The sequence below is a fragment of the Leuresthes tenuis genome, unplaced genomic scaffold (genome assembly GCF_036924035.1).
Source record: "Leuresthes tenuis unplaced genomic scaffold, fLeuTen1.0.hap1 SCAF_3, whole genome shotgun sequence".
In the NCBI taxonomy this organism is placed as follows: domain Eukaryota; kingdom Metazoa; phylum Chordata; class Actinopteri; order Atheriniformes; family Atherinopsidae; genus Leuresthes; species Leuresthes tenuis.
Genome location: NW_027325357.1, coordinates 17,972,530 through 17,997,202, shown reverse-complemented (window position 1 = coordinate 17,997,202; position 24,673 = coordinate 17,972,530). Strand labels below are relative to the sequence as shown.

The following is a 24,673-nucleotide window of genomic DNA, read 5'->3' as shown; positions in this document are numbered from 1 at the left end:
ACATTAGTGGTAAATTCCAGTAGCAGCACAGCCTGGAAAAAATTGGTATAGTTTTCTGTCAGGGTTAAGCCCATGTGGAAGTATTAAAGGGGAACTCCGTTGTGGTCCCAAGTGGTCCCAGTAGAGTGCCTGTGTAGAAATCCCACCGTTAGCTCTCCTACAGCCGCAAGTAGCCACATAACAGCACCTATAGCTAACAGAGCTATAGTACACGTTCGTTAATTAATTCGGCTTAAAGTAATGGTGAAATAAAGATACAGATAACGCCTTATTTAGAGGCCGCATCGTCCCTGCCCTGTTCACTCCGTTATATGGATATACGCTGATTGCAAGTTTTCTAAATAGCTTCTGAAGGATGCCGACTTTCGCCAAACTGTTCTCGGTGAGTAGATAAACTATTTCATGCCAGAAATAAGGTCTAGGTTTAAAATATCGGATTTCCCCTTTAAAGTCTTAAAATGTTAACACCAAACAGCACATACGTACATGAACTGTTAAGTTGTACTATGATTATAGCTCGACTGTGCCATATAACTGGATCACTGTCCTTATTCTAGTACACATGTGTGGGAGTGGAATCGAGTTACTGACTGAAGTATGTCCAATGCCACAAAGCTGTGGACTGTCTGAGTAAATGTTCAAGAAATCACATCCTACATGTAAGTAGAGCCAAATTTAGAGCACAGACCTTGTCTACAATTGACCTAAATGGGCAGTTTAGGCCCATCTAAGTCCAATTGAATGAAAGTATAAAAGTAAAGTTATTTAATCTCGCACCAGATTATCAGGGTGTGTTTGCCCATTTTTTAGAAGCTCCATCTCTGAGAATCATTTTGTTGAATTAGCTACCAGGTGTCACTTTCCAGCTCTACACTCTTATCCAAAATATCATCACCTCTGATGCAAGAAAGATCAAGACGGTGACCATCGAATGCCGAACTCAAGGCTTCAAAATGGGAGGTAACAAACCAACGGGTGACATAAATGTTCTGTTCATAATTTATTTTCAGTCTATGGGCAGCACTGACTGACTTTTTTACTAACTCTCAGCAAGAAATTAAAAAAAAGGAACAAACAGTTTGATCTTTTAAAGAATGTAAAATTGTAACATATTTAAAGGACTATATACATTCCTTTAAATATGAATCTTTAAAGAAACATATTATTATTACACATATATAACAGATATAGAAAAAAAAATTCTAACAGAAAACGTCATAAACAGACAGATGACTTAACGACAGCTTTTCATTAGGTGACATAAATATACAAACACAAACATGAAGACATCACAAACAGCACAACGTCACCACTTGCATGTTAAGTTCTGACAATGAGTGCTGTGCAGACAGGGATAAGCAGACAGAAACCAGGCACAGCTGCATGCACGATAAGCAGACTTAACATTAAGTACTTTTGGAGTACCCCCCCCCCCCCCCCCCCCCCCACCCACCCAGCTCCAGACACACACACACACACATAGACGCACGATGTTGTAGACTGGATCCTGAAGAGCGCTCCACCTTGAGATGTCGTCTGACTTCTTTTCATCTCCATTAAATTTGTGATGTTTTAAAACTAATTTGAATTCTAACTTCAAGTCAACTCATGAGTTTGACAGAGATAGTTTGGGGACGTATAATGAGAAACCGATCAAGGTCTGACTCTTATCCCAGACCTCAACTCCCAGATGGATGCTTCCAATGCGAATTAATTAAGATTAAAGCAGTAACATTTGCCTGGGAGGTGCATTACAGTGTGTGCATCCTGATGATAGGTAACACTCTTTTTGTTGCACTTTTCAAGCTACTTGCTGTCTAAACCACAAGCCTCAGGCACCTCAGTGACTTTGGTCCACTCCCGCTTGTATCTCATATGTGACATAGTGACATGGTTTCCCAACCCTCCTCCCTCAGAGCTTAAGCATGCCAGCCAGCAGCAGCGAACCTACCGGTCTGCCAAGAACTCCTGGGAACCCAGGCAAGCCCTGGAGAGGATGAAAGACAACGAAAAGTGGTTGACAGCAGGGTGGGGGGACAGTTGGGTGGAGAACAGATTTGAAACACGAGAAAAACACAGAAAAGGAAATGGACAGAGATAAGACAAACGTGAGGGGAGAAAGACAGGGAGAGAGTGAGGAGTTAGTTGCAGAGTTGCAAATAAAGTTGCTATGAAGCCTCGCTGGAAGGGGCGAATAGGCAAGTTCAATCTGCTTTGTGCTCACAGCCAACCCGGTGGTTTAACTCTGCAGAACAGCCCGAAAATCAGACTGAGTTACTGTTTACTCACTGGTTGACCTCGAGGACCAGCAGACCCTGCTGAGCCCTGCTCCAACATGCCGGGAAGGAAAATAAAAAAGTGTGAGGAAGTACCTAATATCTCGCCTTTTTTTCTTCATACATTTACCTACAGCTACACAGACAATCGTGAATCACAGAACTTCCCAGCATTGTGTTGAGGTTTCAGTTTATCGACAAGAATGAGTCTTAAAAGGAAAAGACAAAAATTCTGTGTCTTATCAGAATCTGCAATCTCACTGGTTTCATTATCCTCAAAAAGCTAACAATCATTCTTAGATTACATTACTGTAGATTGAAAAGGACAAATATGCATTACCATAGCAGATTCTATTATTTGCTGTGCAGCATATGATTGCTTTGATAATTATGAGCAAAAAAAGACACTCACCGAGTCTGCTGAAATAAATGTTCATCACATATTCACACAAGTCATTGCTTTATCAAGCTCTTAGAGAAAATGCAAACATACAGGACTGTTGATTTGAATTCCACCTGAATATCTTAGCAAACATTGCGTTCTCTACCTACCGGTTTCCCATCCTGACCAGGTTTTCCCGGTTCTCCTGGCGATCCCTGGAATAACAGATCACATGTTGCTTTTTTTTAATATTAAAAACATAGATTTTAGCTGAGCTTTAAATAAACAAGCTCTTAAGGTGCTGCTTGACAGACAGGTGCTATGTTATTTTCACACATTAACACCAAAGGTGTTAGGTTCAGACATTTTTCGCTGAAGATTTGCTCTTACAGGGTAAAAATATGAGGGATGGGGGAAGGGACGGTCTGTCTAGAGCACAAAAGAGGCAGGACAAAAAAAATAAACACTACATTATCACAAACTTAAGGGGCTAGGGTAACTAAACAAGTAATAGTCAGGTATCATATTGGGGTATTATATCATAATATCATATCATATTCCTATTCAGTCGAGTTTTAGATATTACTCTCCAGATCCACCCTGCTTTCTTGCTTTCCCTGCTTTCCTAACATGATCACTTCAGGCTCCAGAATATCCAAAACTGAGGCAGGCAAATGCTTATGGCTTGAAGATTTTAGTCAGCGTTAGTGAGTGACATCATAGTTGCTTGTTCAATTTCTTATATTCAGTCTATGAGTTGGCACAAGATTAATATTACAGTGAGAAAATATAAAAGTTTAAACTCTCTTTATTGCTACATCTGGAGAAGAAACAAAAGATGAGTAAAACGTTTCTATGCTTATGCATTTGGCAGACACTTTTATCCAAAGTGACTTATACTGGTAAGGTAAGGGGGTTTTGCCTGAGGACCCCTACTGGAGGTAGTACCTTTCATGTAAAGGATTTAAACCCAGGTCACCCACATAAAAGGTGGCAATCTTACCCCTACACTATCTAGCCTTAGATGGAAGATCTGAGGGGGACAGGGGTCGGTGCATCCTTTCCCCAGAGGCAAATAGAATTGTTTGCCTCATTGTCACTGCAAATATAATTATGTAACTTAAAAAAAACACAAAATGCACTGAAAGTATATCGATTTGTTTAAAAGTTAGCCCTCCTCTCTCGTCTCCTTCACAATAGTCAGGTCCACTCAGCTACAACCCTCACACACAGAGGGTCGCTCTGGAAGTGTCAAGAGTAGCTGAGCTTCAGCAAGCAGCTACTTTGCAAAGGGTAACTTAAAACACAGGATCCATCAGTCAATTTGCTTTACACCTACCGCACAGAGGAACGAAACACATTTTCAATAAACTGTGTTTCTGTTCGCTACATTACACCTATAATTGAATCATTACTGGGAGCCATCTCACCGGTGAGCCGTCACGTCCTTTCTCACCAAACTCCCCTTTGTCTCCTTTTTCACCACGAGGTCCCACAAAACCCTGTAATACATATTATTACAGCTAATTTGTATTAAAAATCATAAAGTTAGACACCTGTTTTCATATTCTGTGCGGATCTTACCCGGTCCCCTTTTTGTCCTAATGGTCCTGTAGCACCAGGCTCTCCCTTCTGTCCTGCAAGTCCAGGAGGGCCTCTGGGCCCAGGGGAACCAGCCAGTCCTGAATCAGCAGACGCTCCCTACGAGGAATATATGAACTTTTGACTCAGCTCTTTATCTTTATTTACTATATCGTGTATCAAAAGTTATACCACAGTAATAACTAGAGATAGAAATGTTCACCTTTTGACCTGGTGGGCCAGCTGGTCCTGCTGATCCGATTTTACCCTGATAAAAATAGAAAATTCTCAGCTTACAGTAAAAATCATAAAAGTTATTTATGGGCATCTAATATAAATACCTACAGGTTCTCCTTTGTCACCCCTCTCTCCTCTGTCCCCCTGAAATACAGATTCACATGACATCATGACCCATGTTGACTCAAAGAGAAAATCTTCATTTCTCTCACCAGATCTCTTCTTTACCTTCTCTCCTGGCCTTCCAGCCTCCCCCAGCTCTCCTGCTCTTCCAGGAACACCAGGTATTCCTGGCTTGCCAGGCTCTCCAGCAGGCCCCGGTGGTCCCTCTGGTCCTCGTTCACCGATGGCTCTTCCTACGGGGCCAGTTTGTCCCATGGGCCCTCGCTCACCTTGATCCCCTTTGGCTCCCCTGTCACCCGGTACACCACGAGCACCCTGACGCAAAACAGAACACAAAAAGAGGGGGCAATTTCAGTAGACTGACATCTTTCTAGACATTAAAACAAACTCCTCCATGTGGACTTTCTATGATCTGACTGGAAGTCTCTACACTTACATCTGCACCCGATGGTCCTCTCAGCCCAGATTCACCCCGGTCTCCCTTTTCACCCTTCTGTGGCTTTTGCGCCGTAGGAGCCAGCAGTATGTCTTTCCTGTCCACAACCACCTTCAGGTCAGATGCCTGTGTGCAGCAGAAAAATCCTAAATGGAAAGGCATCACACCTTTCAGTAGCAGATGACTGACTGTAAAATACTTCTGACCTCAGATGAAGGCAGATCATGACAAATTCATGTCAGCAACTTAAAAAATATATAATGGCTACAGTCCTTTGTGTTGTATTCACCTCCCGAGTCCAGGAATTTAAAGTCTGAAAGTTATTTTAAGATAAGTTTGGCCAGGAACTCAAATGTCAAATATTTAGGAAAGTAGATGAGAATATTAAATGAGTGACTCAACATTACTTATTATTAGAATGTGGGGACTCAATCCAGATGACATTTTTAGTTTTATAACAATAACATACTGACTGTAAATGGTATGATGACAAAATAGACAAACCGCACCTAGCACAAGTCCAAAGAAATGTTCCATTAGCAAGGCATTGTGCTAAAATATTTATTCATAGTAATCTATAATGGATGCACAAGTAAAAAATGAGATTAAGACTGTTAGGATTATTGCATTATTAATTGCGTAAACGACCTTTCAGTTCTGATCAGCATCACAAATATGTCACTCTATCTATCTGTCTTTATGTGCTATCCTTGTATTAAAAACCACAACATATGAAAATCCATAAATGACAGCAGAGACTAGAAACAGTCCACTTACCAGAATACCGAGGCTTGCCAGGGCTTTTTGTACATCCTGGTTGGTGAAATACAAACACATTATTAAACAGAAAAGCAGAAATATAAAAAACACTAACAATTAAGAATTTCATGACATGGTTTGATTTGCTGCCGTACCACTGCAGTCCCAGGTTTACCCGGAGCTCCATCCTCTCCTGGGTCTCCCTACCATTAAAAAGAAATCAAAAGATTCAACGCAAAACACGTGAAACCTCGATTTCACACTTTAACCATGTCGGGGAGTAAGTTTGACTTACAGCATCCCCTTTGGGGCCAGCCGGACCTCTCTCCCCCTGGGACAAGAGAGAAAGTAAAAATAACCGAGCAAAAGTTACTGATCGAAAGCAAACAGCAAAAACAGCTGCTACTTACCCGAGATCCCAGGCTTCCTGGAATTCCAGGGACCCCCTGAAGGACAGAGACAAGGCAATAAAATCATCAAGACACTCTGGGAGAGACGCAGCAGCTCATAGCGACTGGCGTGGATAAAACACACGCTGCCACAAGTGGTAGAGCGATGCTTACAAAAAACAATCACGTGTGTGTGAAAAATGCACAAGTGAATTTCAGGACAAGCATTGAGAGTGGGGTGAGTCGTAATAAGCCTTGCAGGAATGTAATCAAGCCTGAATGCTGAGGTGTCGTGCAGACTCACAGGCGTTCCTGGAGGCCCCTGTGGACCTGGGACGAGTGAAGCTTCAGCTCCTTTTACATACACAACCTGAGGGAGAATGCATAAATGAGTAAAAATGTCAATATGTTTGTGTTATTTACAAATATCTGCGTCACTCCCACCTGTCCAGGAGGACCGACGCTGCCAGGCAATCCAGGATTTCCCGTGGGACCGGATGGGCCTAAAGGCCCGGCAGGACCACGATCCCCTTTCTGCCCGTCACGGCCCTGAAAAATCACAAGCAATTACACAACGGAGATTCACTCTAAAACAGAGTTGCTTTCTACTGCACTATAGAGGAGGGTGAACTCTAAACTCAAAGCAGGTGAGTGCTGCCACCCCTCCACTGATGTTCAAGAGATAATTAATGTGAATTTGCACATGAAAACAGCACTGTGACATTTGGCACCCCTCTGGATTCCTCTCAGAAGTGGCTTCCCCTTAAAGGCTAAGCTTGATCATTAGAAGCTGGTGAATCTATATGGCTGCTTCTAAGAAGCCTATTGATTGGGCAGAGAGTGAGAGTGGGATGTCAATGTCAGAGCAAACTACAGCTGATAAATGAACATTTGAGGGGGGCAGAGAAGAGCGGGAAAGAAAGCTGACAAGGAATGAAGACATGAGCAAAACAGGAGGGAGCGGTGCAACAAGAGTGGGTGCAGTGTAGAAACAAACTATCAATGAAGACGCATTAGAGAGGTAATTATATGAAAGGGGTTTTGTAAAACTGACATCTCTTCCAGCTGCTCCAGCTTCTCCTTTGTCCCCCTGAAAATTAGAAAACAGCAGCGTTCAGGTTCCCAGAGAAATACAGACATAATGAGCACAAACTTCAGAAATAATCCTGCACATCTGAAACGGCTGCTTGTTACAGTCAGATTTTTATCGAGAAATAAAAGCGACCCAAAAAGAACGTAGAGATGCCGCATTTTCAAAAGCAACTTTCCTAAAAGGTTTTCACAAATACGCTTCTTTCACTTTGGTCAGTTCAGATTTCTTCCACTGCGTAACGCTCACTGGCTAAATGTCATTCTTCCTGCCAGATAATCACAGAAACTGATAAACAGCCACAGACCTTTCTGCCATCTTCACCTGGCACTCCGTCCTCGCCCTGTGAGTCAACACAAGATGCATTACAAAATGAATGATGGCCAGCCTCCTGCGGGACCGCTCAGTTACACCACTTCGGTGACTCACTTCAGACAACTATTAATTAATATCTGCACAGCTTTTGATCAGAAGACATCATTCTCAGGCGGCGTGGCCATTACCATAGAGACAATAACCGATGTACGCAGAGAGAAAAAAAACACACATAACTCACAACACTCACACTGTTGCTGAGCAGAATCAGCAGTCACATCAATATTAAAATGAATGAATCCAAACTATATTCAGGACAGTAAGAATTACCATTTTGCCCGGAAGGCCAGGTTTTCCATCTTCACCAGCTTTACCCTGAAAAATACCAACAATCCTCAATTGAGAAAATTATGTCTGAAAACATAAAGAGAGTGGAGGGACAATTCAAGGCCGAAGGAGGAGAAACGATAGAAATCTAAAAGCTTGTGTGTTACGGAGTGGACTCACAGGTGTCCCTGAATTGCCTGGAGGTCCAACTGGCCCCTGGGGACCCTGCTCGCCTCTGAGTCCTGGTAATCCCTACCAGAACAGACCAACATATTTCGGAGAGGATTGTGCAACCTTAGTTTAAGATCGTCACACTTTTCATTTGTAACAAAGGATAGTCCGTGTCACACCCCTAAACTGCAAGTTTAGAGCAGTTCAATGCCTCAACAATCATTATTATGGTCAATATTACATAACAGTCTCCGGTGAAACCAACTGGCCTGAAGACATCTTTCCCCACAGCTGGGTTATGCAACAGGCCACGAGTAATGAGTACATTTCAATATTTCCACAGTGCCCTCTGCAGCATTTACGCCTCAGGTGCACACAGATTTAAATCGGGGAAGACGTTCACTTATCAAAGTCTCATTACTAAAGAGAGCACAACTGAGATAAAAGTATCTGTTTTTAAATCATTTGTGACTAAACAAATCAGAGACCTTTCTTTTTTTTTTCCCTAAAACATCCGTATCATTTCAGGAGAAAGGAAACTTACATCTCTCCCAGACTCTCCCTGTTTCCCAGAATCGCCCTGTAACAGAAATGAAACAAATAGAGCTGATTTGCTATACACAAGGGTACATACAACAGCTTTTCTCATTTGGACCAAGATCAGATACCCTCTGTCCAGGAGGTCCTGCAGCACCTGGTTTACCATCCAGGCCAGGGCGCCCATCTAAGCCAGATGCCCCCCTCTCTCCCTGATGACACAAAGACAGAGAGTTAGAGTGTTCATTTATAGTGTACTTTCATAAATCTATTTCCATTTTTGCCATGAAGCTTTCTACCAGTCCCTGTTTCCCCACAGCAGTTTATCCTGCAGGAAATGTGCTGTGGGGAATCTGAAGGAATGAAAGGCAGCGAGACGTGCCGCTCACTGAAAAGAGAATTACCCTTCAGAACTATTTTCTGCTGTCTTAATAAAATTACACGGGCCGGTTGAGCACAGTCAGAGCGGTGACATAAATCAATTGCAAACCTTGTCTCCAGGTGCTCCTCTTTCTCCTGCGTCACCCTGGAAACATTAAATGTGAAACTCACTTGATTGTGTTTGAGAGGCGATGAAAAAAAAAAGTTACAGATTTCTACCGTAGTTCTGAGCACTAAAGAAGAGAGCAAACTCACTCTTGTGCCTGCGGGCCCCCGCGGTCCCTCTGGACCCTTTATAGACAGCACGAAAAGAACAAAAAGTCACATCAGTCATGCACGACATATCCCCACAGAAAGGGGTCGGGGCGCATACAGGTGTACAAAGAGTAGAGCGGAATATCAGATCCCCATGGAAGCGTTTACGATTTGCAAGCATGATGCAAACTCACTCGCAGGCCTGGAGCTCCGGGGGTCCCACCTTCGCCTTTCTGACCTTTGCTGCCATGCTCTCCTGGGTCACCGGCGTCGCCCTGGAGATAACAGTGAGTTTCTCATTTCTTAAACCCCATTGACATACATTTTATATCAACTTGTGAAATTTAGGACGCTTTATTGTGCATAGGCACACACCTTTTCTCCTCGCTCCCCTTTTAGCTGGCCCTGGATATCAGCCTGTTGACAAAAAAAAAAAAGGTCACATAAAGCTCTGTCTCCTCTGCACTATCACAGATTATAAATAGTTCAGTCATAGTGAAGAAACATAGTGAGGGCTGAGCAAAATCTACTAAATTGCTTTTGTGTTGTGTTTTTCTGACACAAATATAGAGGACAAACTTACCACTTTGCCCGGTGGTCCCTGAGGCCCTTGAAGTCCCTTATATAAGGAAAAGGAAGTGTGTGAATCCGCTGAATACAGATTTAAAGATATACGAGCGGTTTGTAAAATTAAAACAGACAGCATACCTGTTCTCCTTTCTCTCCCCTCGGCCCAGCGGGTCCAGGGCTGCCCTGTGATCGAACACAGATCAATAAAGATGCTGAGAGGCCCACCTTCCTCACCATTTCCTCTCTTATTGCCTCGGTGGAATAGTACGAGAGCATATTGAAAAACTGTCTGTGCAGTGAAACATGAATGTGTCCCTTACATTTCGTCCATGCTCTCCTGGGTCTCCCGTGTCTCCTTTCTCTCCCGGTCGTCCCGGCTGACCAGCAAGTCCCTGAGTGTGGAGTCAATAAGAACGCTTGTTAACTGGGCTTGATGTAACACGGTAGTTTTAAAAGTTTTAATGTGACAGCTGAACCAAAACAAAAGTCATACCCGCAACCCTCTTTCTCCCGACTTCCCTGGAAGTCCAGATTCTCCCTGATGAAAAACAGACAGACACTCATGGTCACATCTTTAACTGTTCTGACAAAATGTTTTTTTCTTTTTTTTTTTGCTATAAAAAATGCACGATGAGAATCATATCGCTAAATATCACTGAAGCAAACTGGATGGGAAAACGGACAGTAAGTGAGAAAACAGATCATACTCACAGGCGTGCCCTCGTCTCCCTTCTCTCCTTTCTCTCCCTGTAAAACGGGTGTAATTCAGAAATGGTAACATACACAGAGGAGAAGAAAAAGCGCAGCACACGTGCTGTTTGTGCTGAAAGTGAGTTTGCTTTTACCTCAAATCTATCATCATAAGAAAGAGATGCATGGTGGAAAGAATACAAGAGTTTAACAGGCCGTCGTTTTCCTATTACAACACAGACAGCGACATGCAGTAACAAAGACTGCTTCCTAAGCTTAATGCAAAAAAATCTATCTATCTATCTATCTATCTATCTATCTATCTATCTATCTATCTATCTATCTATCTATCTATCTATCTATCTATCTATCTATCATCTATCTATTATCTATCTATCTATCTATCTATCTATCTATCTATCTATCTATCTATCTATCTGTCTATCTATCTCTCTGTCTGTCTGTCTGTCTATCTATCTATCTATCTATCTATCTATCTATCTATCTATCTATCTATCTATCATCTATCTATTATCTATCTATCTATCTATCTATCTATCTATCTATCTATCTCTCTGTCTGTCTGTCTCTCTGTCTGTCTGTCTATCTATCTATCTATCTATCTATCTATCTATCTATCTCTCTGTCTGTCTGTCTCTCTGTCTGTCTGTCTATCTATCTATCTATCTATCTATCTATCTATCTATCTATCTATCTATCTATCCATCCATCCATCCATCCATCCATCCATCCATCCATCCATCCATCTATGGTGCAATGAGTAAAGTATGGTGTATGAGTAAAATTGCTTGCTTGTCTGCATAGTGCAAAGGCTGCACAAACTGACCATGAAGTCAGCTTTAGTTTTCAGTTATGAGAGTAGAAAGATTAAATACTATACACCACTCAGACCTCTTTTCCAGAGAGACCAGGCTTTCCTGGGGTTCCTGGGCGCCCGCTCCCTCCTCTCTCTCCTGGTTCACCAGGGTCTCCCTAACAAACATTAAACACCTCAAGTTGAACAATCAAACGCACACAAATATAAATAAACGCTAAACAAGACGACGCAGGCTCCTCACCTTGTCACCTGGTCGCCCGCTAATACCCGCAAGTCCCTGAAGGAAAAGCACATGTTTTGTACGTTTGTTATTGGAGGAGTTTGGGGACATGATTTAACCTGTTTTCAGTCAGGCTATGGAGACCTGAAAAGTTCCAGAGAAGTTCTGGAGAGGTGGCATGGGAGAACACAGACTGCCTTTACAGGGTCATTAACAAATAAATAATGTTAATAGCAGGAGTTTATCGCAGCGGCTGTAAGGCAAGGCAAGGCAAGTTTATTTGTATAGCACAATTCAACAACAAGGTGATTCAAAGTGCTTTACAGAGACATTAAAACAGAAGAAATAAAAAGCACGATTTAAAATTTAAACAAAAGAAAGAAATAAGAACAATAGATAAAATCAGAAAAAATTATATATATGAAAGATAAAATCAATAGTTAAAATATGATTCCGTTTTGAATCTCAAGCTTATTCAAATGTAAACATAAAGCTTATCGTGAAAGACGTCACCTTTGACTCTGAAACATTCCTTAAGTTGGCTGCTACAGGCCTACACTGCTGGGGGGCTTCCCATAATGCACTGAGCACCTTTCCTGGATCTGTTCTCATTACTCTCAATGTGCACATGACATCATTTCATTGTGTTTCTCTTTCTCACCAGGTATTCCTGGCCTTATGTCATGGTGCTTGTTGCTTCTTATTTTCTCTCCTTTCAACCTCAAACCAGTTTAGGCAGGACTAAAGGATCTAAGGGAAGTTTCAGTGCTATCTGTTGGTCTCCTTGGCTAGGCAACGTTTTAAAAAAATGTCATTATATGAATTGGATTAAAGTTTATTTGATCTATTTTAACAATTTTCAATTCACTTGATGTTATTGGATTATTGGACATACAATTAATTGGATTATAAACGGTAGAATTGGACTGTATATTCAAAGTGCCTTGAAATGATATTTATTGCTGCTATATAAATAAAAACTGAAATGAATTTAACTGAAACATTGCGATTGTGCCACTTGTAGTTGTGCAACTCACTCGCTCTCCTGGCTCTCCTTTAGCTCCACCAGATTCTGACCCTCCTGGACCCGGAGGCCCCTTGCAAATTGACAAAAAAAAAAAGTAATTTGGATGCAAACAGAATTTTCCTGCCATGTTATTCCAAAGCTTGATCATTCAGCAGTTGCTCACTCTCTCTCCTTTTTTTCCCGACTCTCCCTTCTCTCCTCTCGCACCGTCGAGACCGGGGACGCCTCGTTCCCCCTGTGGGAGGAGCAGCAAAGAAGTAAACCCAAAAAACACCCGGTTGGCTTCACTAAAACGTTGCGTAAGAACATGATTTTTATATCTCACCTGGTCTCCTTTCTTTCCTGGTAAACTTGGAGCCTGGGTGATTTAAATATAAGAATGAAGACTAATCATCATATGCAAACACCATCATGGACATTAAGCAAAAATCCAAAATCCAAAAATCATTTTGTCATATCTGAGTGCTCACACTTCTGCCTGGCTCCCCTCGTGCTCCTTCATTTCCCTAGAAACAGAGATGTTCACTTGTTCTTTGATCTTTGGTTGGAAAATTCATTAAACAAGACTTCAATGATGGAACCACGTTCCTCTTGACCTGCTGCTTCTCGTAAGATTGTACTTAATTGAATCAGTCTTACCTTTTCTCCTGGTGGACCGCTAGGTCCTGGTAAACCCTGGTAACAAATGAAAACATCATTTCTATTTTCTATTCATATACATATATAAACTGCATGTTCTCTATGCGCACCAGGAAACAAATTGGCCCTGAAAAATGTCACATGGCATCAGTACGCCACTCACCCTCAACCCAGGCGCTCCCAGGTTCCCTGGCTTCCCTGGGTCCCCCTGAAAAGACAATGTCATTCCAAAACTACCCAAAACCCCTTTAAAACAAAAGATGCCAACAGTTAAAAAGCTTCAATCTCTATTAGAACATAACCAAATACTGCTGTACTCACTCTCTCCCCAGTCTCACCAGCCAGTCCTCTCTCCCCCTGCAAAGACACCAACGTTCAAATTCAACTCAAGCTTGCAAAGGGAAATTCCTCTACTTGATCGGCGACTGTTCCAGGTTTATTTGAGCAAAATAAGAAGAAGAAATTCCCACTTTCTACTGACTGTCAACTGCAGCTTGTACTTATAGAAGAAATGTGAGGTCACTGAGAAACTGAAGTTGGCATTTAAAGTGCAATTGTACAATTCTGCTTCCAAAATAAAAAAAAAAACAAACTGAATGAATGAATGATTTGCAAATGAGCTAACCATATGAAACATATCAAATGCAGGAACTGAGACTGAGACAGTGTTCCTTTAAAATTGATACCAGCTATTTGTTTTGAAAAAAAGGTGAATTAGGTGAAACAAAACAGATTCGGTTCATTAGTAACACGAGCAACATGTTTACACATATAAAGATCATCTCAGACTTCAATTAACAAGTTCTATAAGCATCGCTGGTTTCTCTGAATCCAAGAAGAACATTTAAGATGTTAGAAAGGAAAAAAAAAACCTGATGAGTCAAAATCTTGAAAAAGCATGAATGCTAAAAAGCAAAAGGACCATCCAGGTTGTTATTTGTACCAAGCAGAAACGCTGGCATGTATCACGTTATGGGAGTGCATTAGTGCCCCATGGCAAGGGTAAATTGAGCAGTTGACACCACTATTGCTGAATGAAACATCCAAGTCAGGGACCCAGACACTCTTTCTCAGGGAGGGCCTTGATTATTTCAGCACGGAAATATCAAACCACAATCTGCACATATTACAACATCATGACTTTGAGTCGATGCTAAACTGGCTTGTTCAGTCACTCACTGAAAACTATTTGATCCAGTAAACATCAAACATTTCAGTTTTAATATCTGACATGTTGTCCCTCTACTAATTAAATAGGATAACCAACAGTATGTTACTATACTATTATTGATTTAGCAACATATATGTAAGATTAATTACATAGAGGGTGTATATGATTTGCAATTCACTGATTTATGTTATTTAATGTGTCTCAACTTCTTTAAAAAATAAAAATGATTGCAAGCTTCTAAATTATTCAAAAGTAAACATGCTTCCGTTGTTTGATAGAACACATTTACAGCATTCAGGTCCTCTTAGCTCGCAAATAGAAACAATAACACTGAAAAAAGGACTTTTTGACAAAACTCTCTCACAAATAGATGTCTACCTCATCAAAGGAGGAAAAAGATGGAATTCGGCATGATAATAAGATGATTTCGGTACGATGAGGTCTCGCAGCCAGTATAACAGCTTTCAGGTCATGTTGGAACATGAACCTCTGCCCCATATTGTCATTGGACTGAAATATAATGAAGGCCTAATGTTTCCCCACCCTTTTCTAACCAACTTTTTTAAAGCTTCTACGAGATTACAGAAGCTGACTCAGACAGTTAATACCACTGTTTGGCCATTTCGTCTTCATTTCCTTTTTTATTATTTATCTTCCCTCTGGAAAATGTAACTGAACCCGGTCGCTGTGTGATTATGGAGCACAGTCACTGTGCCACGTGAGCACGCACACACACATTCACAGACAGGTGCGTACTTGGCTCAGTCTCATATCATGTGACTCACCCTGTCTCCCTGTGATCCGGGCTCACCCGGCGATCCTCGGTCGCCCTGTCAGAATAAAGACGGTCGGAGATGTTCAATATTCTTTTTGCACCTTACAACAGAAATGACTTCTATTAGCGTTATCTTACCTTGCTGCCAATTTCCCCTGCAGGCCCACGGGGACCCTGAAAAACACGAGAAAAATGCTTAAAACCGAAAACGAGCAATTCCACTGAGGCAGTTAAAGTCTTAATTTTGCTTAATCCGGTGCGTCTTAGTTAATTAGCAGGAAATAAAAAAGATTGTTTGAGTTCTAAAAAAAATTGGCCTGGGGTGAAGAAAGAACTGATTAAGCTGTGAGTAATACCTCCGTCTTGCCATTTATTTGCGAACAATTCTTGAATTGTAATGCACAGGAGCATATCAAATAAACTGGAAAGCATGCATTCATCCATTTGGGTCACAACTTTCGTGACCTGAAGTATTGTTTTACTCTATACTGAATTGGTTGTTTAACTGTTTTATGGCTAATCTGCTGTTTATTGTGTGAGTGCTGATAGTTATCAAACACAGATGCACAAATCAACTTTATGAGACTCCTGCAAAAACTGATGCCTCATTCCCTTATATGTGGCACCACTACATCATGAAATCTAGTTGGGCACAAAACCGATTGTGCACTCTGTAAGACAGGGTGATCGTCTAGCACTGATCCAGATCCAGATGGAGCTCATTTTTTAAATAGGTTTTGGATTGTGCAGCCTTAACTGATGTGAGTTCTATCAGACCTTTCCGGGATTTGCTGGGAAAAAAAAAAAAAACAGATTTATCGTCACACTGTACAATCCTGTTCAAACTGTCTTCAGGCTGACCTACCCTGTCCCCAGGCTCTCCTTGCTTTCCTGCAGGTCCTGGTGACCCAACAGCACCATCCCCCTGAAAAACAAAGACGAGACATGTCTTTGAAATAAACACTTCACATTGCAAGAGCACTCAGAAACTGAATCAGTTTGCAGCTACCTTGTCTCCCTTCTTGCCCTCTGGTCCTGTAAGCCCTCTTGGACCTTGAGCCCCTGGAGACCCCGGATTACCCTGATAGTAAAAAAAAAAGCAATTATTAAATGCAAAATATTACTTATTTGCATATAAATTTCACCTGCTAACTTAACATGTCAGCACATTCTCAGTGATTGACAGTGCTTACAGGGGAGCCCTTCTCGCCCCTCACGGCCACCCCGCTGCCTACTCCCGGTGGGCCCTGTCAGAAAAGAGCGACAAGAACGGAGAATCGTTATGCATGTGTCCCGCTTAGGATATTTCTGCAGTGAGAGGACATGTTTCTGATGGTGTGACTCACCCTCTCTCCTGGGCTGCCCTTATCTCCCTGCAGGAAAAAGGAAAGGGAGTGATATATTGTGACTAAAGAGCAAAAGGAAATAGAGAAACACTGTTTTTAGGAAAAAATACAACTCTATCACAACCAGCCCCAGAGACAAAAAATGCATCATGCGTGAACATAGATGTTGGTTCATATACAAACAACCCACCTCTCGACTCTTCACATGCAATAGTGTCTCACTATTATCCATTAAGAGTCTTAAGTCTCCAGGTCAATTCAGGTCTTTATGGGTTGAAGTAAATGGAGAAACAATGAGCCAAGGACAAAGCAAGATTATGCAAAGATCTGCCAGAACTTCAGAACCACCGGCATAAATCTATGTAGGTCCCCATTGTGCTGCCAACACAGCTCCGACCCAGTGGGACCTCTGCGGTAGTGACAGATGTGCCATTTTGAGATAATTGACTCTGATCATTTCAGAAGGGCAATAAATAAAGATATGTCTGCAAAGCAGACAGCCTTGTCAGTGTGGCTGCTGTAAAAGCTGCTATCGCTTTGATTTGAAACAGAAACATATAGCAAACATTGAGTGCAGAACAGAGCTCCCGAACACAAACGCAGAATATGCAGACAGAGACCGTTCAACAAATGTTTTAAGTTGCTCGAGTTCAATTCAAGTTGAGACATCACATAAAAAAAAAAGCAACATATCAACCACACGTGTAATGGCGGCCATCAGCAGCGGTGCTCTGATAATGTCATTTGTTTCACTAAAATGTTTTTATTCTGCTAAAAAACACTGAAAAACACTGAAAATGCTGCAGTACTAGTAGTCTGGGAGCGAGAGTAAATACTAGAATTGACTGTGTGAATTTTAAGAGATACCGCCACATAATGCGTGAAGTAGAGCTGTCATCAGTATCTGTCTCAGCAACTGTTTTCAAAAAGATGGACGCTAGACATTAGATAAAATGAACATATTTACCCAGAGACTGTAAAGAGTCGGAATCTACATGCACGACCAATCTATATTTATCATTATGTTGTGCTGTTGTGTTTTTTGAGCATAATAGTTCTTGATCTGGACCCAGTCCTTTAAAATTAGCAACATCCATTATAAATTACATTGCATAACAAAAAATGATGAAGAAGAATTGATTTCCTGGCACAAACAAGAGCCTCAGGGGCTGAGTCTTCACAGAAGAATAGGTGGCTCAATGCTACCACCATGTGCATGATTCTGACAACGACAGTTTCGTCTTAAAAACCACACTGACATTCTGCTCGAGTACAATGAAAGCACTGACGTACCACTTCATGAATCACTCAGAAAGCTCTTCTGTTATTGCAGTGATCTACAAGCAGTGTGACCAGTGTCCCCTCGAGTTAACACCATAATGATGACTCCATATATATGTAGCCTACTTACTGCCTCTATCTCAAGCAGCCAAGGACTCGACCTTTCCATCTTAAAGTATACAACGTTCTCATGTGCATGTCATTTCTTTATGCAGTATTTTGTTTGAGGAGACCTTCATGCTTTCAAATAAAAGTCTTGCCTTGTGTCGATTTGGAAAACTTCTTCCTGAACATGCAGGTGAGATCATTTACAGATGTACCGTTAATGCCTTTCATTTATAAAGAAGTGAGGGAGGCAAACCTTGATGGAAACCCCTGGTGTTCCTGGTATCCCTGGGCGACCATCCTGACCCGGTGTCCCTGGAACTCCAGGGGTCCCTTTTGCCCCGTCGCTGCCTGGTCGACCTGGAGTACCCTTGATACAAGACACAAAATAATGATGATTGTTCCTTAAATACATCCATGACATTTTCACAACCCCACTGGACCCTTCTGGTGCAGAGAGAACAATCAACAAAAGGTTTGAGAGAGATACCTGCAATCAAAGGGGCCATTTAAAACACATTACAGAACACTGTAAATGTCTCTTGTTATTACTTTCTGACCATTTGTATCTAGAGTCTTGTTCACTGCTTACCGGTATTCCTGAGATGCCTGGTTCTCCCTTCCTCCCTGGAAGACCCCCGCCAGATATAGTTGAACCCGGTTCACCCTGCATCATCAGAAATGCACAATGCTCAGGCAAACAAATGATTCACACATCACTTTATTCTCGGTCTCTTTCAAGTCGGCACAGAAATGTCCTAAACAAACAACTGTATAGGGGATTTGAGAAACAGTCAAGTGTTTTAACTCACCCGTTCACCTTTATCACCCTTTGGCCCTGATGGACCCGATCCTCCTGATTCACCCTAAAAAAAAAAACAGAAAAAAAACAAAAACATGCAGCACTACTCAGACATCCACGAGGCAAGTCCACAAGTCATGAGGCAGCTTACTCACTTGATTTCCTCTAACACCAGGAAGGCCCTGTGAACCCTTGAGGAAGACAGATGAAATGACATTTTATAATTTTCACACTAAAACCAGAACATGAAAATGTGCAATCTGTGGAGTCCAGTAAATGTACTGCACTTACTGGGATACCCGCATTTCCTGGAGCACCTGGTCGTCCTGGCAACCCTGGATTTCCATCAACACCAGGGAAACCCTGAGCACAAAATAAACTTGTTTTATTCATTTTGTCAGGTTTTTATGATATTGGCATGACCTCCGCTGTACTTACTCTCTCTCCTTTCTCCCCTTTTCCCCCGAGAGAAGGGTCAGTTTGTCCTGGCGTACCTGGGCGTCCTTCAGGACCTCTTGGGCCTTCTCTTCCTGGCACACCATCACGGCCCTACACCACATAAACATTAGTGGACAGATTGGTGGAATGATATCATTATGAATATCAATTAAAATATTCATTTTGGAATAATTGATCTCCGTAATCTGTAATTGACTCACAGGCTCCCCCTTGCGTCCGTCTGAACCTTCTCTGCCTCTCTCACCCTGTGGAAACAAACAAAAGAGAATAAAATAACCTGACAAATGCTGAACTCGATTTTGGTGCCAGCACCTTGTTTCAAAAAAAGGCTGGGACAGGTGCAACACAAAACTGCAAAGTCAATTCCTTCTGATGATGATTATCAGTGACGAGGACACTAACTAGGTTAATTGATGAGGTGATTTGCAAAATATGGCATTTTTTGGGAAAAAACCTGGTTGCGCAAATCACAATATGTGTGTAGAAACAGGTGTGCAACTTCACTGTACCTTCTCGCCACGATCTCCCTTCTCACCCTAAAAGACAGGGATGAGAGGATTATTTTAATTCAGAAATCACAGCAAGATAAAGGGAACAGAAGAGGAAGGAAGCTGTTGTTTCTGGCAATCATATCATTTTATGCCTTATTCATCAGAGCTAAAACTGAATCAGTCCAAAGAAATGTAACCTGTGATGGTAGGTCCCAAACACTGTAATACAACATGGCTGCACAGAATAACTCACCTGAGGACACTGAACGGTACATTGGTCTGGACCTGGAGCCACCTAAACAACACAAAAGAAACATTTGGTTACAGAGTGACAGCTCTTTATATGTGGAACGTATTTTGAGTAAAGCGGAAAATGTGCATTTAATAATTGCATTGTAAAAAGTTAACAGATCAAGCCAAGCTTCACTCTAATTGGATAAACAGGAGTTTGAACAAACATGTGCTTATTCCAAGTTACTTCTCACCTCTGGTGTTCTTGCTATACCACAGAGGAGGTCTGCCAAATCAGCAGCCAGATCAGTGTTCAGCCGTGTTGCATCTCGAGTATACAGGATGTTCTGGGTGCTGCGATCTGTGACAGCACGACGCAGCTCTTCGGTGTCTGCTCGGTCGACACCCACTGCTAACACCGTCACACCTTGCAGGCGCACACATACACACAGATTTGTGTCAAGGAATGGAGCGACTGGCCGGCTTTGTGTGTGCAGCATACTCCTGTGCAAAGGTTTTTGGCATTTTTTATGTTTAGCTTAATTCTTTAATGACACGCTCAAGGAGGCTTCCGATTGCTCCAAAATATCTCAAAGCCGCATGAAAGAACTCAAAACAAGAGAAATCATGAAGAGAAAGTCACAGACTGCGAGAAAATACAAAACTAAATACCTTAAAAACCCTGTTTTTAGGGAGAATTGGCACACACTCTGAGTCAGAGGGTGGCCACACCAAACATATTGTGCTAAAGTTGGTATAAAGCTACAGTTATTGACAAATGAACGTCTGCCAAAGGGACAACGACTGAAGAAAGCTTTCTGGCTAAAATATTTAAACTAAAATCTCCAAACTTTGTTGATGGCAAGTAGTCACATTCGATCAAGTTAACGCAGGTGTCACTCTAAATTTGAGTTTAGAAACAGAGTGAACTCTCGTCAGCTCCATCACACCTGCCCTTCTGAAAGTGCTGGCTGCAAGGGTGAGGTTGTCAGCAGATCTTCTGTCAGCAATGATGACAACAGCACCAGGCACCTGAGGTCTCCGTCCTGCTGGGGAGGTGAGAATGTACTGCTGGGTGAATGTCACCGCCTCACCTACAGAGGGAAACAGGGAGTGTCACGACAGCCACTGCTTAACATCAAGAAGGAACACAGATGATGTACCGCCAGAGAGGATGGAGAAAAAGAGAAAAAACACTGACCAATGTTATTGCCTGGACTTTCATCAAAGGGTATGGACTGGATGTCTTGTAGCAGTGTGTCAGATCTGCTATGGCGGCTAAGCAGGAACCATATTTTGGGTCTAAAGCCATACACTACAACCCCAACCTACAAAGATAACCGAGATGGGCAAATAAAAAAATGTGGCAGTGCCAGCAAATATCAATCAGCATTTTAACTAGCTGTAACTATGTGCTGTTTTGAGACTTATTCATCAATGGCACCTGTGAGTCACGGGGTCCAATAGTGGTGAGTGATCCTGCTACACTTGTCAGGAATTCACTCAGAGGTCTTGCCAGGCCAGTCCGATCGGTGGATGCAGGCACCAGAAACACCACATCCAGTCGTCCTCCCACACACACTGAGGACAAAACAGTTTGCAAAGGTGAGAACATAACAGTAGTTTCTTTTTAAATTAAGCACATGAAAGAGTATGTGTCAGTTTGTTACCAGTGCGTTCGTCTACAAAGGTTTCCGTTCCCACTCCACTCGCAAAGGTGGGCTGTATTGTAAATCTGTATCGGCGGCCCAAACGCAGCCCGGTCACCACGTAAGAGCTGGTCGAAGCAAGCAGCGTAACAGACAAACCTCGACCAACATCTGAGAAATATCCACAGTTAAACCAGTGTCAGTGAAAGAGCTTCTTTAACAGAGTGAGGATGTGAGAGTCTAAACAAAAAAATAATGAACATGTATAATGACATGGTTCACCTGTCTCCTCTTTCCAGCGCAGAACATATCCTATGGCACCTGGAAGGGCAGTCCACGCTAGCCGTACAGAATCCTGGGTAACCTCTGCCACTTGTAAAGTTGTGGCAGATACTGTGGTAGGTGGGGTATTATAACCAGCTGTGAACAAGGACACAGTCATTTAATATAGTTGTCAAATTACAGGATATTGCATTTGGTATAGTGCCAATATTTTATCTTAGAGTAGATCTTACTGAGACTGACACTATAAGAAGTTATATTTGACCATATGCAGCATTTGTGAACTTCCTTTGAAACAATTTCAGGGATTAAAAGGAACAATGTCCGAATACAGGATCACAAGACTCACGTGTGGTGACTCTGACAGACACAGGGGTTCCCTCTCTGTTTTCAACTAAAGCTTTGACCTGCACCTCATATTGAGATCCAGGGTCGAGCTGGTCTAAATCCACTGTCGTCACATCTCCCCTCACCAGCTGACTCCTCTTTTCACCACCTGCAGCAGAATACAGCAGCAGTAAGTAGTGGTAAGACAGACCCGGTTACTGTAAAAAAGACAAAACAAAAATGCTGCATCGTGAAAGTCAAACTTTTCTTCAAACTTTAAGAGGTTATAACGATCACTGAGAGGGATTCGTGAGTTGCACGCCAAATGCAGCTGTGAAAAGGTGAGTTGTGAGGAGTCTTTTTGAGCCGATCGGTTTAGTATTGGATCTGTTTAGGGGTAGGGAGTTGTGGTGAATTCACTGTCACCCCAAGTCGTATGATTTTCCCTGAGTGGTGGAGACAGAAACTTGCCATTAGCGAAACAGAGATTATGGGAAGCAATGTGGTGCCGTCGGGCAGAACTGGCCCTGGTTATATGAGGCTTTGTGAGTAAAGAGAAGCACTTTCAAACGACAGAAATTCAGCAAGCAAAAGCAAGCAGGAAATGCAAAAGAAGTTAATGGTTTGCTGAAGTTTTATTAAGACTTGATTCAGCAAAAGTAATGACAACTGATAGATGGACATGAACTACCAAAGATAATCAACACGCCACAATAAACATACCATCTGTTCTCCTCCAAGACACACGATAAGCCGTTGCTCCCTGCACACCAACCCAAGAGATTCGGACAACCTCTCCTCGGCTCTCCTGAACTTGCAGTGATGTCACAGTCCCAACTACTGACTGATCTGACTCTGCCAGTATGGGCAACGTTAAAAATTTCTTATTTACAGAAGATTCTTCTGGCAGCAGAGATATTCTCAACATTAGCCACAATAGTTATTTGAATGATTCATACCTGTCCTGATATTCAGGGTGGAAGGACTTCCCTCTCGAGAGCCAGTGACCGCAGAGACTTGAACAGTGTAGGCTGAATTTGCCTGCAGCCCGTCAATGGTGTAAGAGGAAACGTCGGAAGCAACTGTACGAGTTGTTTCAACTCCTGCGACAGGGAAAAGAAACACACTAAGCTCTTACAGTTTTATTCATCATAGCAGTTTGGAAACTTATGGTTGTTACATTCATGTTACGTTGATTCCTTACCATCCTCACGACGCCAGGAGATCTTATATCCAGTTGCCCGAGAAGAAAGTGACCACGCAATGCGTATCCTCTGAGCTGAGACATCAACGATGCGAAGTCCAGGCAATGCTCCATTGGCGGGATTAGTCCGTGCAGACAGTGTGACCACTTCTCCAACCCGTTGATCAACCACAACAGCAACACCAATTACTAGAGCCTCATCTGGCTGCAGGCCGTCTATAGTGAACGCGGTGAGCTCTTCTCCGAGAACACGGGATTGCTCCACATCTGCAAGGCAAAAGATAAGGTATTAAAACACGGAAAACGCACAAAAATATTAGGACAAGCCCCACAATGAAGAGTAGATATGAAAAAATCCACAGCTGGTTTTGTTAACGCGAAACTGAATATTTCATGTAAAAGATTTACAAGGCAAATATGACAATGGAGCATTCAAAACAACAAAGTTTCTGACAAAACACTGTAACACTTACTGTTGCCTTGTCTCCAAGTTACTCTATACCCTGTCGCCCCAGCAACGCCTTCCCAGGCAATTCGAATTCTCCGACTGTTTGCATTTGTTACTCTGAGATTGGTCACTCGACCCGCACCTTGCTCTGCAATGAAGAGAGAAACATGCCTAATGTGATAAAATATACCTATAATATCTATAATATAGCTAAAGTATTTCAAAATGGACACGTATTTTACAGGGATAGAAAAAAGGTTAATCCAAGGCTTAAAGCTTTCAAAGATAACCAACACTTTGACATCCTCCAGAAATCTACAGAAAGAAAAACAATAAGTTTGTAAATGTAAAGTAATGTAAAGTACATTTTCAAACTGGCAGATAAAAAAAACATGTAAATCTGAAGTTGTGTTTACATGTGAAGAACAGTACAACAGCAGAGTCATCTCACCCGGCTTAATGAAGACTGTAACCGTTTCTCCTTCATTTTCTCCCACCAGGGCTACGACACTGACACCATACGACACTCCAACAGTCAGGTCTCTGAGGTCAAGAGTTGTCTGGTTTCCAGGGATGATTTGGATTTCCTCTGTTCCCACTGACATGATGTCATGCAATCAGTGGTAGCACTTGCAATCGTGTTCTCATTCATAAATGAGCAAGAAAATGAAAAGGAAATATCAATACTGATGAAAGTCATTGTACCCTCTGTGTTTTGGATGATGATTCGGTACTGTGTGGCCCCAGCTACGCCGGTCCAGCCAAGTCTGACTATGCTGCCCAAAGACTCCACCACTCTCAGGTTGGACACTTTTCCTACCGGCTGCTCCTCTGCATCATTAACAACAGACTCATGGTA

At 42.2% G+C, this 24,673-nt stretch overlaps 1 protein-coding gene across 1 annotated transcript in view; it reads right to left on the bottom strand.

Annotated features, from left to right (window-relative positions):
* Positions 1-24,673, bottom strand: part of col7a1 (collagen, type VII, alpha 1) — a 59,047-nt gene that overhangs the window by 18,103 nt on the left and 16,271 nt on the right. The window contains exons 15-80 of the mRNA XM_072383044.1: positions 24,520-24,645; positions 24,266-24,412; positions 23,840-23,962; positions 23,367-23,633; positions 23,122-23,265; positions 22,886-23,017; positions 22,185-22,331; positions 21,836-21,973; positions 21,575-21,724; positions 21,349-21,485; positions 21,106-21,232; positions 20,855-20,998; positions 20,159-20,331; positions 19,927-19,968; positions 19,692-19,718; positions 19,383-19,427; positions 19,162-19,272; positions 19,015-19,086; positions 18,879-18,914; positions 18,734-18,787; positions 18,514-18,588; positions 18,178-18,291; positions 16,536-16,562; positions 16,383-16,436; positions 16,199-16,270; positions 16,055-16,114; positions 15,328-15,363; positions 15,200-15,244; positions 13,565-13,600; positions 13,407-13,451; positions 13,244-13,279; positions 13,075-13,110; positions 12,930-12,962; positions 12,768-12,839; positions 12,615-12,674; positions 11,599-11,634; positions 11,432-11,512; positions 10,541-10,576; positions 10,323-10,367; positions 10,150-10,221; positions 9,968-10,012; positions 9,843-9,878; positions 9,635-9,676; positions 9,454-9,534; positions 9,260-9,295; positions 9,114-9,149; positions 8,755-8,835; positions 8,631-8,666; positions 8,096-8,167; positions 7,919-7,963; positions 7,581-7,616; positions 7,238-7,273; positions 6,628-6,732; positions 6,488-6,553; positions 6,205-6,240; positions 6,090-6,125; positions 5,950-5,997; positions 5,813-5,848; positions 5,036-5,161; positions 4,705-4,914; positions 4,585-4,620; positions 4,463-4,507; positions 4,243-4,359; positions 4,089-4,160; positions 2,829-2,873; positions 1,952-1,987 (exon numbers count right to left, since the gene is read on the bottom strand). Of these exons, the coding sequence (XP_072239145.1) occupies positions 1,952-1,987; positions 2,829-2,873; positions 4,089-4,160; positions 4,243-4,359; positions 4,463-4,507; positions 4,585-4,620; positions 4,705-4,914; positions 5,036-5,161; positions 5,813-5,848; positions 5,950-5,997; positions 6,090-6,125; positions 6,205-6,240; positions 6,488-6,553; positions 6,628-6,732; positions 7,238-7,273; positions 7,581-7,616; positions 7,919-7,963; positions 8,096-8,167; positions 8,631-8,666; positions 8,755-8,835; positions 9,114-9,149; positions 9,260-9,295; positions 9,454-9,534; positions 9,635-9,676; positions 9,843-9,878; positions 9,968-10,012; positions 10,150-10,221; positions 10,323-10,367; positions 10,541-10,576; positions 11,432-11,512; positions 11,599-11,634; positions 12,615-12,674; positions 12,768-12,839; positions 12,930-12,962; positions 13,075-13,110; positions 13,244-13,279; positions 13,407-13,451; positions 13,565-13,600; positions 15,200-15,244; positions 15,328-15,363; positions 16,055-16,114; positions 16,199-16,270; positions 16,383-16,436; positions 16,536-16,562; positions 18,178-18,291; positions 18,514-18,588; positions 18,734-18,787; positions 18,879-18,914; positions 19,015-19,086; positions 19,162-19,272; positions 19,383-19,427; positions 19,692-19,718; positions 19,927-19,968; positions 20,159-20,331; positions 20,855-20,998; positions 21,106-21,232; positions 21,349-21,485; positions 21,575-21,724; positions 21,836-21,973; positions 22,185-22,331; positions 22,886-23,017; positions 23,122-23,265; positions 23,367-23,633; positions 23,840-23,962; positions 24,266-24,412; positions 24,520-24,645 (5,009 nt within the window). The remainder of the gene's footprint in view (positions 1-1,951; positions 1,988-2,828; positions 2,874-4,088; positions 4,161-4,242; positions 4,360-4,462; positions 4,508-4,584; positions 4,621-4,704; positions 4,915-5,035; positions 5,162-5,812; positions 5,849-5,949; positions 5,998-6,089; positions 6,126-6,204; positions 6,241-6,487; positions 6,554-6,627; positions 6,733-7,237; positions 7,274-7,580; positions 7,617-7,918; positions 7,964-8,095; positions 8,168-8,630; positions 8,667-8,754; positions 8,836-9,113; positions 9,150-9,259; positions 9,296-9,453; positions 9,535-9,634; positions 9,677-9,842; positions 9,879-9,967; positions 10,013-10,149; positions 10,222-10,322; positions 10,368-10,540; positions 10,577-11,431; positions 11,513-11,598; positions 11,635-12,614; positions 12,675-12,767; positions 12,840-12,929; positions 12,963-13,074; positions 13,111-13,243; positions 13,280-13,406; positions 13,452-13,564; positions 13,601-15,199; positions 15,245-15,327; positions 15,364-16,054; positions 16,115-16,198; positions 16,271-16,382; positions 16,437-16,535; positions 16,563-18,177; positions 18,292-18,513; positions 18,589-18,733; positions 18,788-18,878; positions 18,915-19,014; positions 19,087-19,161; positions 19,273-19,382; positions 19,428-19,691; positions 19,719-19,926; positions 19,969-20,158; positions 20,332-20,854; positions 20,999-21,105; positions 21,233-21,348; positions 21,486-21,574; positions 21,725-21,835; positions 21,974-22,184; positions 22,332-22,885; positions 23,018-23,121; positions 23,266-23,366; positions 23,634-23,839; positions 23,963-24,265; positions 24,413-24,519; positions 24,646-24,673) is intronic.